Source organism: Mauremys mutica, chromosome 8 (genome assembly GCF_020497125.1).
Source record: "Mauremys mutica isolate MM-2020 ecotype Southern chromosome 8, ASM2049712v1, whole genome shotgun sequence".
NCBI lineage: Eukaryota > Metazoa > Chordata > Testudines > Geoemydidae > Mauremys > Mauremys mutica.
Window position 1 is genome coordinate 62988634 of NC_059079.1, and position 13205 is coordinate 63001838.

General features: G+C 50.9%; 1 protein-coding gene across 12 annotated transcripts in view; it reads left to right on the forward strand.

Moving 5' to 3' along the window:
• Positions 1-13205, forward strand: part of PBX1 (PBX homeobox 1) — a 239105-nt gene that overhangs the window by 192720 nt on the left and 33180 nt on the right. For 10 of the 12 annotated variants that reach the window (XM_045026001.1, XM_045026011.1, XM_045026004.1 and 7 more), the window contains 3 exons: positions 814-1058; positions 9865-10073; positions 10572-10707. In XM_045026001.1, the coding sequence (XP_044881936.1) occupies positions 814-1058; positions 9865-10073; positions 10572-10707 (590 nt within the window). Of the gene's footprint in view, positions 1-245; positions 358-813; positions 1059-9864; positions 10074-10571; positions 10708-13205 lie in introns of those variants that run through there. The other 2 variants (XM_045026012.1, XM_045026002.1) reach the window with 2 other exon arrangements.

Below are 13205 nucleotides of genomic sequence, written 5' to 3' on the forward strand. Positions count from 1 at the left end.
GGTTTTTACCTGGACAGTCTCTTTTTTGGCTTCTGTGTCCTGGTGCCATTTAGGGTTGCCAGGTGCCTGTTTTTTGGAGACCTGGTAACCCTTAATCGCACCTGAACCAAAAGCCTGGTTACCGTGGGGTGGAGGGAGGCACCAGCTCGTTAACCCGTGCCAGCCCCTGCTTGGGAAGAGGCAGGCTGGGGCCAGGGCCTTGGTGGAAGAGGTGGAGAGAAGGTTGGGCCTTGGGGGAAGAGGCAAGGCAGGGGGCTGGGCCTCGGGGGTCCAGCTACCAGCCATTAGAAAGGTGGCAACCTTGTGCCAGCGTCTCCCAACGTGCCCCACCCTACTCCAGAGGGAGCGCCACGGAGGGTGAGAGCAGAGTCCGCGGCCCATCCAGGGTGGGACTCTCCCAGTGAGACTGTCACTAGGGGGCCGACCAGCGACAGTTGTGCTGTAGGCTCTAGCCACTGGGAACTGCTCCAGGCCCCAGTTTGCTTCAGGCCAGGGCCAGTATAGAGTCATGAGCTGGTGATTGCGTTGAGTCACTGCCAGCCAGGCTGGGTTTGAACAGGTGAACTAGAGGCACACTAAGGGTTTGCAAGCAAGGGCCAAGTCGGCATAAGTAGGGCATAGCTCCCTTGAAGTTGGGGGAACCAGATCCCCAGCTAGTGTCAATTGGCACAGGTCCACTGACGTGGCTAGAGCTGTGCTGAGTTACCTCAGTGGAGGATCTGGCCTTCACTGCCTGCTGAGCTGTTGCTATTGTTTGTGTTCATCCTCAGGGCATTGCTAATCGTTCCCTCCCTCCTCTGTCTCTTCTCACAGTTCTAAGTATCCGGGGAGCCCAGGAAGAGGAGCCCACAGACCCGCAGCTGATGCGACTGGACAACATGCTGTTGGCAGAGGGCGTGGCAGGGCCTGAGAAAGGAGGAGGTTCAGCAGCGGCTGCGGCCGCAGCAGCAGCATCCGGAGGGGCTGGCTCAGACAATTCCGTGGAGCATTCTGACTACAGAGCTAAACTCTCGCAGATCCGACAGATTTACCACACGGAGCTGGAGAAATATGAACAGGTAACAGGCTCATTCGCGGAGGCTAAGCAGAGGCTTCCCCCTCTCCCTGCCAAAGCAAAGGCAGGGTTTAAATGAAGCTCTGATCGAGGAAATAAACCCATTCAAGGGATAATCTGCCCGTAGAGCACAGGGAAGATAATGCAACAGAAAATGGAGCCGATAAGAGAATCGGTATGTTACCTACACACAATTCTGTACGCCAAGCCAGCATGGCTGTGTGTATATGGGCTGGAGCACTAGTGACATCTATTGTCAAGGTGGTATGAGTGTAGCAGTTACACACCCCTGTAGCTCAGAACTTCCTGAGACATCCACTGTTCAGGCTGAAATCCGACATGGGTAGCTGGTCAAAATTTTTGCACAGGTTTTTTTTTAATATATATATATATATATATATATATATATATATATATATATATATATATGAAGAAAAAACTAATTTATTTATTTATTATTTATTTGCAAAAAATGGTTGATGTCAAAAACAATCTGAGGTTTGGTTTGGTTTGGTTTTTGCAAAATTTTCCATAATGCATTGTTTTAATCCATGTTTTGTTATCAAAATAGTGTCAGCATTTGAATCAGAATCATTCAAGAAATGCTTCGTTTACTGAAAAGCCCATGTTCAGTAAGAAAACCTGGCTTTTTACCTAAGGATTTTGATCAAAATTTTGATAAATTCATGGAAAACGACCCTGGAAAACTTTGCGATGAAGGCAAAACTGAGCCATTTCAGACTTTGAGATTTTTTTTTGCAAACTCATTCTGCCATTTTCAGCCAGCTCCTATAACAGGCTTGGGGTCTGCGTAAAGGGGATTGTTTGGTTTTTAAGCTTGACCAAAAAATATTCACCCCCTCTTAGGAGTAAAGGAGAGAGGAAGGCTGGTCCAATGGTTAGGGCCTTAGTTTGTGCCTCAGAAGACCCAGGTTCAATGATCTGTTCTGCTAATGACTCACAGCACCCCTGCGCAGGGCTTGCCTGATTACCCGCCTCCCCTGGGCATGCAGGGCTTGCCTGATCCACCTGGCATTGCTGCTTTCACGAGCCCTGGTTCCTGGTGGCACCGCCGCCCGCCTCCCAATGGTCCAGGTTCAATTCTCTACTCTGCTAACGACTCACTGGTAGGGTGACCATATTTCCGAAAGTGGAAACAGAACACCATGCAAGCCTGGCCTGAGCCTTGCCACTGTGTGGGACTCACTGCCAGGTTTGTTTTTGTTTTTTTCAGTGTAGACGTACTCTTAGTCTCCGTGCCTCAGTTTCCCATTGGTACATGGGGATTATTGCTCACAGGAGAGTCTGTGAGAAGAAATACGCTACAGCTTGTGAGCTGCTTGGATGCTATGGCGATGGGGATGTATAAGGACCTAGGATACAGAGAAGTGAGGCGGGGTGCGTGGGACCATAATTCTCCCATTATAAAAACAATTGTTAGGAGCTTTTTTTGAACAGCCTGAGTGCCAGAATGGATGGAATTGAAACTGGGTGGGAAATCACCTTGGCTGAGGGAAAATGCCTTAAATATCCTGGTGAAAATTGCTTGAGATTTGGCTAACTGAGGAGTGTTTGAACTGCTCATAGGAGGCACATTGCGTACAACAATTTAGCCATATTGTCAGTGACAGACAGCTGAGTTGTATTGTGCTGTACTGTAACTCCCTGACCATTACACCTCTCCTCCTTCAGACCCATAGGGGTGTGAGAAATGAGTGAAAGGTGGAACACCTGTATTGCATTGCATGCTGCTCTCCAATGTCCAGATTATAAAGGCTTTCAGCCACTGGTGTCTGTAGGACAGGTGGCCTGATTCAGCCAAAAAGTGGACCATCCTGCAAAATCTGTAACACTTAGAATCATAGACTTTAAGGTCAGAAGGGACCATTATGATCATCTAGTCTGACCTCCTGCACAATGCAGGCCACAGAATCTCACCCACCCACTCCTGTATCAAACCTGTGTCTGAGCCATTGAAGTCCTCAAATCATGGTTTAAAGACTTCAAGGTGCAGAGAATCTTCCAGCAAATGACCCGTGCCCCATGCTGCAGAGGAAGGTGAAGCCCCCCAGGGCTTCTGCCAATCTGCCCTGGAGGAAAATTCCTTCCCAACCCCAAATATGGCGATAAGCTAAACCCTGAGCATGTGGGCAAGACCCACCAGCCAGACACCCAGGAAAGAATTCTCTGCAGCAGCCCAGATCCCACCCCATCCAACATCCCATCACAAGCCATTAGGCATATCTACAGCTAGTAGTCAAAGATTAATTAATTGCCAAAATTAGGCTATCCCATTATACCATCCCCTCCACAAACTTATCAAGCCCAGTCCTGAAACCAGACGTGTCCCTTGCCCCCGTGACTTCTCCCAGAAGGCTGCTCCAGAACCCCACTCCCCCTTTGTCCAATTTCAAGTCCAAACTTCCCAATAGCCAGTCTATATCCATCCACTCCCATGTCCACATTGGTACTGAGCTCAAATAATTCCTCTCCCTCCCTGGTATCCATTCCTCCGATATATTCACAGAGAGCAACCATATCTCCTCAGCCTTCCCCTGGTTAGACCAAACAAGCCAAGCTCCCCGAGTCTCCTTCCATATGGCAGGTTTTCCACTCCTTGGATCATCCCAGTAGCCCCTCTCCGAACCCGCTCCAGTCTGAATCCATCTTCCTCAAACACGGGCGACCAGAACCGCACACAGCACTCCAGATGAGGTCCCACCAGTGCCCTGTACAACGGCACCAACACCTCCCCATCTCCAGAGAGCCAGTGACCAGTGGTGGAGTAGCTGCATTTAAACAAGGATTGGAAGGGCACTGAACCAGCCCTGCCCCCTTTGTTGCCCAATAGGAATGTGTCTACACTGCATTGTAAACCCGGGTCTGTGAACTTAGTGTTTCCAAGCCTTTGCTTGAGCGTGCACACTGCACTGTAAACCCAGGCTTACAATAGCCAGACCTGGGTCTCAGGGCTGTGCTAACACATCCATACTGCACTACGCAGTGGTTTGAGCTGCTTCCACACTACAACATGACCGGGCTTGGACCTAAATCTCAGTAGGACTTGGGCTCCGAGCCAACCCCCTAGCAAGATCCTAGGATCTGGTCTTGAGTGCTTGCTGACCAGAGTCAGACAGATTTGTGTGTGGACAGAAGGGAGGCTTGGGCTGTGTTTAATGTAGACATACCCTAGGTGCTTGGGAAGAGAGCTGAGGTACTTTTCAAGAGAGCAGCTACAAGCTATCCCCTCTGCTGAACTGTGCAGGAAGGTTTCTGTTGCTAGTTTGCTGTAGAGTCAATGAAGCCTGCAGGACAGGCAGTCCCATTGAGGTGGAGGTAGAGGAAAGGGGGACCCACTGACTGGAGTAGGGGGTGTGCACTAAGTGAGAGAATTTATACAGGGTGAACAAGATGCACATTGAATGAGACACAGGAAATGGTCTGGCCTGTGTTACGCAGGAGGTCACACTAGACAACAATGGGTTCTTCTGGCATTAAAAGCAAGGAACCTGGTAACAGTCTCAGTAAATAAGGCATGGCTCTGCAGGAGTAGAGCTGGGAGAGTGTTTGGTTCTGAAAAATTGGGAAAAAAACATTTTGGCTACATCCCTTGCGTACCATTGGCTATGAAACTGACGATGAGCCATTGGCTCAGCGGAAATTGGACTTACTGTCGAGAGAAATGTACTCCATTGTCCGTGTTCTGGACTGACAGCAAGGTGTGTCTCTTGATTGCCCCCTTCTCCATCTCCCCTCAATCAAATGAGGTCTCTCGCTGCCCAAAGCCAGGACACACTACTCCCAACCAGAGGACAGCCTGCCAGCTGCACTCCTGCCTAGTCCCTCTCCGCTGAGCCCTTCTTTGTGCTGGGAAAACCAGCAGTGAGGGGAATCTGACCGCAGTAGGTGGGCAAAGGTGGGAAGTATAAGTGGACGGCATGTGTCAAGTAACCCTTGCCTTTCCAAGTCCTGCTTTCCTGGAGTTCGTGGCTTTCCCAGGGTCAGATGTTTTCCCCTCACGTTTGATTTTTAATCTTTGTGTTGGAGTCTGATTAGTGGATAAAGACTTGGGCAGTGAATCCCTGCCATGCAACTTCCTGTCCTTCCGCTGAGGTGGCTGTGGGGAGCCCAGGCAGCTGTTGACAGGGAAGCCGTGAGTCCGAATTGGGGCAGAGGACCTGCAGCTCGGACATCAAAGCCTGCTGGCCAGGTCCCCTGGCTGTCTGGCCTTTTCAGAATGTCTCCCAAGACCTCTGGATAACTGGGATCTGCCGTAAAGTCACTATCATGACTTTCCATGTGCAAAGAGCCCTGACATTGTTCCACCTTTGCCCTTGAAATGCCACAGAAAGGGATAGTGAGAAGGGCACCTTGGCCAGGATCTCGATCTCGATCTTCCCTGCTGCGTCCTGGGTCCCACCAAGCTGCCATCTCTCTGAGCCAGAGAATCAGAACAGCTTTTCCTCTCCAGTTCTCCCCTCAGGATCAGAGGCAGGGCTCAGGCAGCCCTTTCCAGAGATCCTCAAGCTGCCGGCACTGGTGGCCGTAGAGAATTCAGCCCAGTTCAAGATGGTGCAGCAGGTGATTGGATCCATCTGCAGCCTGTCAATGGCAGTGCCCTACACACCCTGTGGGAGTGCAGAGAGAGGTGACAAGCCCCAGGGGGATGCCATCAGAGGACCTACTGGGTGTCTCCCCCCCCTCCCCCAAGGAGACCGTAGGTTGAGAGGATCCAGGGCTTTTGTGGGGGAGAGTTGTGAGGCCTGCTGAGATTTTCCACGTTCAGACAGGGCTTGGAGAATCAGCTGTGCTTTAGGCAGGCTAGTTGTGTGGCTGCTGAGCTCCAAATGCTTTGATTTCTTATCTTGATGGCTGAATGTGGTTTGTGACCATTGCATCCCGACAGCATCAGTTTGCGCTGACCTGAAATCACGCACATGGGTGGTCTCGTGAGCCTAAGGTGTGGGGTAGATGTCCCCTCCAGGTCACAGCTGTCCTGCTGGCAGGGAAGCTGGCCCCAGGACACAGGAGCTGGCTGGGACAGGTCCAGTGTCTGGCTTCACCTCAGGGACCTGATGTTGCTGTGACTCAACACAGCTTTTCCCTGCAGTTTTGTCTATAATGGTTTTTTGCATGTAAAGATGAGGCAGGCTGAAACTACTTGGAGTCTGTAAGAATGGGTCTGGCTCTTTCAGCACCTAGGTAAACAGCCAGGAGAGGGTATAGCAGACCTCTCAGACTAGAGAGATTTCCTCACGACTTACGTGGATTGTATAGGGGCCAGTGGTTCTGCTGTACAGAAACCTTCATGAGGGCTCTGACCAACTAGCTGTATCTACTGGGTAGTTAGCTACAGTTGATGTCTTTAGAGCACCATGGGATGATGGGGAATGTTAAAAAGACTGGCCCTGTTTAGTCTTGAGAAAAATACTTATGGGGGGACCTGAGAACAGTCTTCAGATGTGTTACGGGCTGTTATAGAGAGAATTGGGATCAATTGTTCTCTCTATCCACTGCAGGTAGGACAAGAAGGAATGGGCTTCATCTGCAGCAAGGGAGATTCAGGTTAGATAGTAGGTACCAGGTTTCTGTCTCTAAGGGGAGTTAAGCTCCGGAACAGGCTTGCAAGGGAGGCTGTGAAATCCTTGTGACTGAGGCTTTTAAGAGCAGGCTGGACACACACCTGTCAGGGACTGTCTAGGTAGATTTGGTCCTGCCTCAGTGCTGGACCTGATGACCTCTTGAGGTCCCTTCCAGCCTGACATTTCTACAGTTCTGTGAATCAGGTGATTGTCACAGTAGCAGCCTCCCCTTCACGGCATCTCTCGAGTGCTGGAGAGTTCTGGCTTTTGGGGCGGTTGCTCCAAGACTACCCTTATGATTTACAAGGCCCAGCAAGAGCAGGGCCCCAGGTGCCACGAGGGCAGTGAGCTACCCTGTTCGGATGGGTCTGGGGAGAGAGACAGCAACTTGCCCCGTGTGAAGCGGGTGTGTTGCATGCCTCTCCGGGGGCCCCAAGGCGTGAGGCCCAGCCCAGCCAGCCCTGCTTTCAGCACAGAGCAGTGAAGTTCTTCAGCAACTCGTTGCTTTTCCTCTTCATCTTTGCAGGTCACCTCCCTTTCAGAGCCGGGCTGTCATCTGTGTTGCTAAGTGGTTTGCTTTCCTCTGGCCCAGCAGCCCCTGGCTGCACGGACCTGCCGGCATCCAGCATCTGAAGCAGTAGACTGAGAAAATGTTTTAAAAACAAACATCACCCGTGGGCATGAGAGGAGCGGGGGACCACGGGTGGTGGGAGCACACACAGCGGGGCGGTGCTGTGCCGTCAGCACACTAATTCCAGTGATTACCTGCTTGCCCTTTCATGTCAGGGCGCCTGTCTGCACTGCTTTAATTATTATCATTATTGACTTGTTATCAGATGTGCTGGAAACCTGCAGCAGGTCTGTGTCACTTCAGCGCCCGCAGCCACTTGATGTGGGTCGTTTTGGGGGCTCTGACTCTGCCCCCTGTCTCTGGGACCTGCATGCCTGCAGAATTAACCGTTCCCCGTGTCGGCAGCCTAAGGTGCATTTGAGCCACCAGCACCCGCTGCTTCCCACGCTTGTTTCTGGCCCACTCTCACCATCCTGTCTTTTGGCACCTCTCTCCCCCGCCTGAGGGGCAAGCGCTCTGAGACCTGGGACCATCCATAAGTAACATTTGTAGCACAGACAGCGTTAGGACAGGGCACCTCGCGTGCACCAGAACAGCAGCTGATCCTGGGTGGGCTTAAATCAAGAAGGAGTTGCCAGCTCCCGGGCACCCCATTGCACAGCAAACCACGTTTCATTATGGGAGAGCTGGTCTCATGAGGCACTGGGTACTTCGGCAGGATTGCAGGCCAGTATAGTCAGACTGTTGGCCTGCCTGTGAATGGAAGGAGGTGGGATACCAGACTGGTCGAGATGTTGGTCTGATCCAGTATGTCAGGGATGAAGGGATCAGTATGGCTACCAGACTGAGAGGACCGTGGTTCTGATCTGACACGGCAAATCCTATATTTTTCTGGCTCCTCCAGCCAACCCCAAAGCAAAAGTAATAGAGGGTAGGGTTTTTTCAGCCTTTGTCCCAAACAAAAGGCTTTATGCAGCCCAGCTTCTCCCATTCCCCCAGCAGCAAGGAAACAGCATCAACTCCTCCTCGCCTGCTCAGTTTGGGTTTGGCAGCCTACCCTGAAAGCTCATTCTCTGCCTGGCAGAAGAGAGAACTTTTTACTCTTATCTATGGAGAGCCAGCCTAGCCTGGCCTCCTCGTTCCCTATATCTCTGTCCTAATGACCTCCGATGGAAGACTCTTCCTTTCCCTTCCTTAGTCATTCAGAGTGGGACAGTTCTCCCTTTCCCCCGCTGCAGCTTTGAACGCCTTCCCTGCCTGCCCGCCTAGGTGTGCACAGTTCTACAGCCATTCCCAGGCCTGGTGTGAGGATCAGCAGTAATAGTAATTAGCATTTACAAAACTCTTTGCATCTTCAAAGTGAAGTACCAATATGTGTTAATCAGGGCCTGTTCTAAAGCTGATAGCTAATTAGAGAGAAGGGTTTGGGCCAGCTATGGATTATGTGGCCTCCCAAGTGTCTGAGCGCCTACTGTATTTATCCTCACAGCACCACTACAAGGTAGGGAAGCGCTATTAATTCTGTTACAGATGGGGAAACTGAGGCACAGAGCAACTAACTGATTTGCCTGAGGCCACACAGGGAGCCTGTGGCAGAAGAGATGCTTGAACCCAAGTCTCCAGAGTCCCAGACCAACACCCAACCCACTGGACCATCCTTCCTTTCTGATCCCTCTTAAAGCTCCCAAGGCCTCTGCCCAACCACCCGTTCTGTTCTGTATTCTGTGCAGTGACTCCCCATTGCTGTCTCAGATGCTGGCTGCGCAGTTTATCGCTGGATGTTTTTCTCCTCTTTCTCACTTAATCTGTTTCCCTGGCAGGCAGCCTATCACCAGACAGATACAGAGGAATGGAAGGGAGCTGAGGGAAGGGCAGCCACATAGATCCAGGGGCAGGAGGGCTCCTAAACTGAAGAAGGGTTAAAAGCTGACCGTGTGCAGCCATGATGAAGGGAAGGCCCTACTGCGACTGTCTGTCGCTGGTAGAAGGATGAGAGCGCTCAGGAAGGAGAGGGCTTGGTTAGAGTGGTCCAAGGAGGACCCAGAGTTCCGGGGATGGAAGCGAGCAGAGGACGATGGAGGTTAAGCATCAGGGAGATAGTGTAGAGATGAGAGGGTACGTTATAGTCGTCTTAAGGTGGAAGCTCCACTACTTGGGTCATTTTTAAATCCTAGACTGGACAAAACACTTAAAAAAAAAAAAGCGGGGGGGGGGGAATAATCCCACACAAGCTGGCAAGTGGACAAGGGGCCTGATCCAAAGCCCATTGAAGTCAGTGAGAGTCTTTCCTCAATGGGCTGTGAATTAAACTCTACATGACCCAACAGGTCCTCTTCGCCTGGCCTCTAGGGATACTCTAAAGGGTTGGGCCCAGTTTCATCTCCTCCCTGGCCCAATTTAAGGCTCTTTCCTTTAGAAACCCTCACCACCGCCTCAGGGCTGAAGTTGCAGGCAGCTTGATCCCCACCGTGGAAAGGGGAAGTGATCGACACTATGGAAACGGGTTCGGTGTCATGTCGTGGCTGGGTGGCTAGATCTCGTTAGCTGGTTGCTGTGGTGCTCCGTGGGGGCCCTGGGCTGGTGTCCTTACCTGGCTTGCTGGCACCATATAGTCTTGAACACGGCCGAATGACCCTCCGATCCCGGGGTTTCTTTTGTTTTTCTTGCCGTCCCAGGCGTGCAACGAATTCACCACCCACGTGATGAACCTCCTGCGCGAGCAGAGCCGGACCCGGCCCATCTCACCAAAGGAGATTGAGCGGATGGTCAGCATCATCCACCGCAAATTCAGCTCCATCCAGATGCAGCTCAAGCAGAGCACGTGCGAAGCCGTCATGATCCTGCGCTCCCGATTTCTAGATGCGCGGTGAGTTCTCCCATCTCCCGCCTGAGAGAAAACGTTTTTGGGGGGCGGGGGGGCGGTCTCATCTCTCATGTTGGCCTTTAGACAGAGCAGACACTGCAAAGATCTGCTCTGGTCTGGCAGAGGTGGGACAACCAATGGATCTGATCCAGTATGAAGGCAAGGGACCAGAACAGACGGGCTAATGTGGTTTGAGACGCAAGTGGATCAAATCCCCAGCCCACCCTGACTACCGTGTCATGCAGTCTCCTTCACCAGCCCACCTGGGGGCCAACCTCCTAACCAGGGCACTGGCCGGGGGGAGGCAGGTCAGAGGCCAGGTGGGTCCAGAGCTTCCCTCGCAAGGTATTGCAAAGTTTGAGTAGAGGAGGTTTGCAAAGTACTTTGCAATGGAGAGGCAAGAGGCCTCGTGGAACTGCAAAATATGATTCCCATCCCCAGAGCGCTTTCCCTCTTTCTGGAGCCTTGGCCCTGATTCTGTTCCATTTTCTCCTTGCTAAGGCGGAAGAGACGAAACTTCAACAAACAGGCTACGGAAATCCTGAATGAGTATTTCTATTCCCATCTCAGCAACCCTTACCCTAGTGAGGAAGCCAAAGAAGAGCTAGCCAAGAAGTGCGGCATCACAGTCTCACAGGTAAGGGGATGGGCAAAGGGAGTAGCACCAAAATAACGGCCTCGCGTTTCTCCAGCAGGGCACAAATAACCAGGCAAGCGTCTCTTTACTGATCTCCACAGTGGTGGTGGGTGAATTGCGGGGTGACTGCTAGATTGGTAGCAAGAGAATAATTGGAGGCTATATGGAACAATGGGGGACAAGGCCCATTGAGGAAGAAATGTGGATTGGGAGGGGAAGTATTAGGGCAATCACCTGGAAGGGATGGAGATGGACAGGGCAGGGGCTGGCTGGGACTTTGCAGAATAGAGCCAATGTGGAATTTAAGCGGTAGAGGTTGAGGGGAGCATGCTGGGGGGTGGGGAAGGTGGCAGAGTGAGAGCTGAGCAAGGCGACCAAGAGATTTCTGGGGCATGTGCTATGTTTGGGCAATGCCTGGCCTCACAAGCTAGAGAACAACTAACAAACACACGTGGGGCTTGGCAGGGGTTTGCTTGAGGAGCTGTGTGAGCAAGGACCAGGAAGGAGGCCGTGGTAGAGTGGGGTTTCTGGTTTGAGGGTCTCATGGCTGGAGATTGGGGGCTGGATTTGCAGGGTTGTTTCTTTACATCTAAAGGCATAGAGGGTAATTACTCTTGTATTTGCTGAATGCAATGCCTCTCTCATCTGCTGGCACGTGCAATTTTTGTATGGAAACAGGATATTCACTAGCTACACCCCAAGGTGTGCCCATGTAATGAAAGGGGCAGGTGAATAGCCTCTGTGCCCTGGGGCATATAGCATTGACCAGCAAGCTGATGCAAGGCTTGAGCAGAGCAGTTGAGTGTCTAATTTGCAACCGCCACGTTCTTGGTTGTCAATTATGCTCAGCCCCTTCCTTCCCTCCATCCTCCCCTGATCCTCCTACTGTATTTGGCTGCCAGAGGCTGAAAAGTCTGGAACCAATCAGCATGCCCTCTTGTAGTCTTGCCCACAGCCAATCCACATGCTTTCCGGGAGTCAGCCATCTTGTGCTCCCTCATGTTCGCAGACAGGTTTGTGGTGTCATTTGGGTCACACGTTCACATGAAGATGACAACAGTAACTAGGGCCAGGTCCCCACCCAGCGTGGCTGTTCAGTTTCTCTGGAAGGAACAACATCGAACCGGAGACTGTAGTCATCTGTAATCCTGAGGGAATCTTGCTAATTGCTCCTTAAATGCTCATGTAGTGACCTCCAATCAACAACATACATTAGAAGACCCAAATGACCATCAGTCCATCCCAAGGTTACACATGGGAAATGGGGCACGCTGGTTCTAATAAACCAAGCACTGTCCTGGTGTTTCATCCTGAACTTTTAATTGACCCTGGATGTTTTTATGGGATCCAACAAAGTTCCATTCACTTTTTTGTAATTCGCATGCCATCTCTGCATTCCCTAGTGCCTGGAGCAGAAAGAGCCGATTTCCAGGAGAAAAACTGTTCTTGCGACCTTTCTGAGCAAACTGAAATAAGGAAACATTGCTGCTTTCCTAAGGATTTCCATCCCTGCATGGTTTTTCAGACCAAAGCAGTACAGAAAAGTTGAGTGCTTATCCGCACCACGTCAATGGAATACCCCTTTGGAAACTACGTGAAGACACATAATCTCCCTGCACTGTAACTGCCTCAGTACATACTGCCTTGGGCTGTGCTCCTCTCAGCTCTCGCAAAGCAAACACAATTACCTTAGCTCCTAAATTCATAGATTGTAAGACCAGAAAGGACCATTGTGATCATCTAGTCTGACCTCCTGCGTGGCACAGGCAGAACCTCACCCAGTGATTTCTGCGTCAAGCCCTTATCTTCTGAGTGAGCTTTTTTAACAAGACATCCCATTTCCATAACTTCAGTGTTAGGCCTCAAAGGAAAGCCTGGATCTTGCTGAAAGGGGTGTCAGTGAACCAATCATTGGCTCTCTTCCCTATGACTCAGAAGTGGAAGCGTTCCTGACAACTGGAGGTTATTAAAGGAGCCATGACCCTTTTTGCAAGAGTTAGGCTGTTAACTCCCATCTCATGGCCAATTTATAATCTCAGTAGTTCCATTCTGCCTCCTGAAATTCACCCCTCAGTCTCAGCTGGATATGTTTTTCCCTTCCAGTGCAGTGTTACTGTGCATTGTTAAATAGCTGCTGCCATCCCCTCCGGAGGTAGCCTCATTGCAATGGTGTGCCAGGGGATTTCTGTGCAAAGTTTATCAAGGACTTTGGGATCCCTGCAGATGGAAGGCATCGTAGAAAACAGGAGGGATTATTTATCTTTTTTCCATGCAATGAAACAAGCAGCAGTTATTCAGTGAGTGCAAAACACTAGCTGGATACCAGTGACCAAATATCCAGCATTTAGAATGGGACAAAAGTCTCAGCTGAATCGCCATAATCCTAATTCAGAGTAGCAACCTAAGGGACAGGACTAGCCTACAGAAGACTGGCTAACTGGTCTAGGAGGTGACACACCAAAGTAGATGGAATATTGGACTTTTCCAGTAATGGGTTT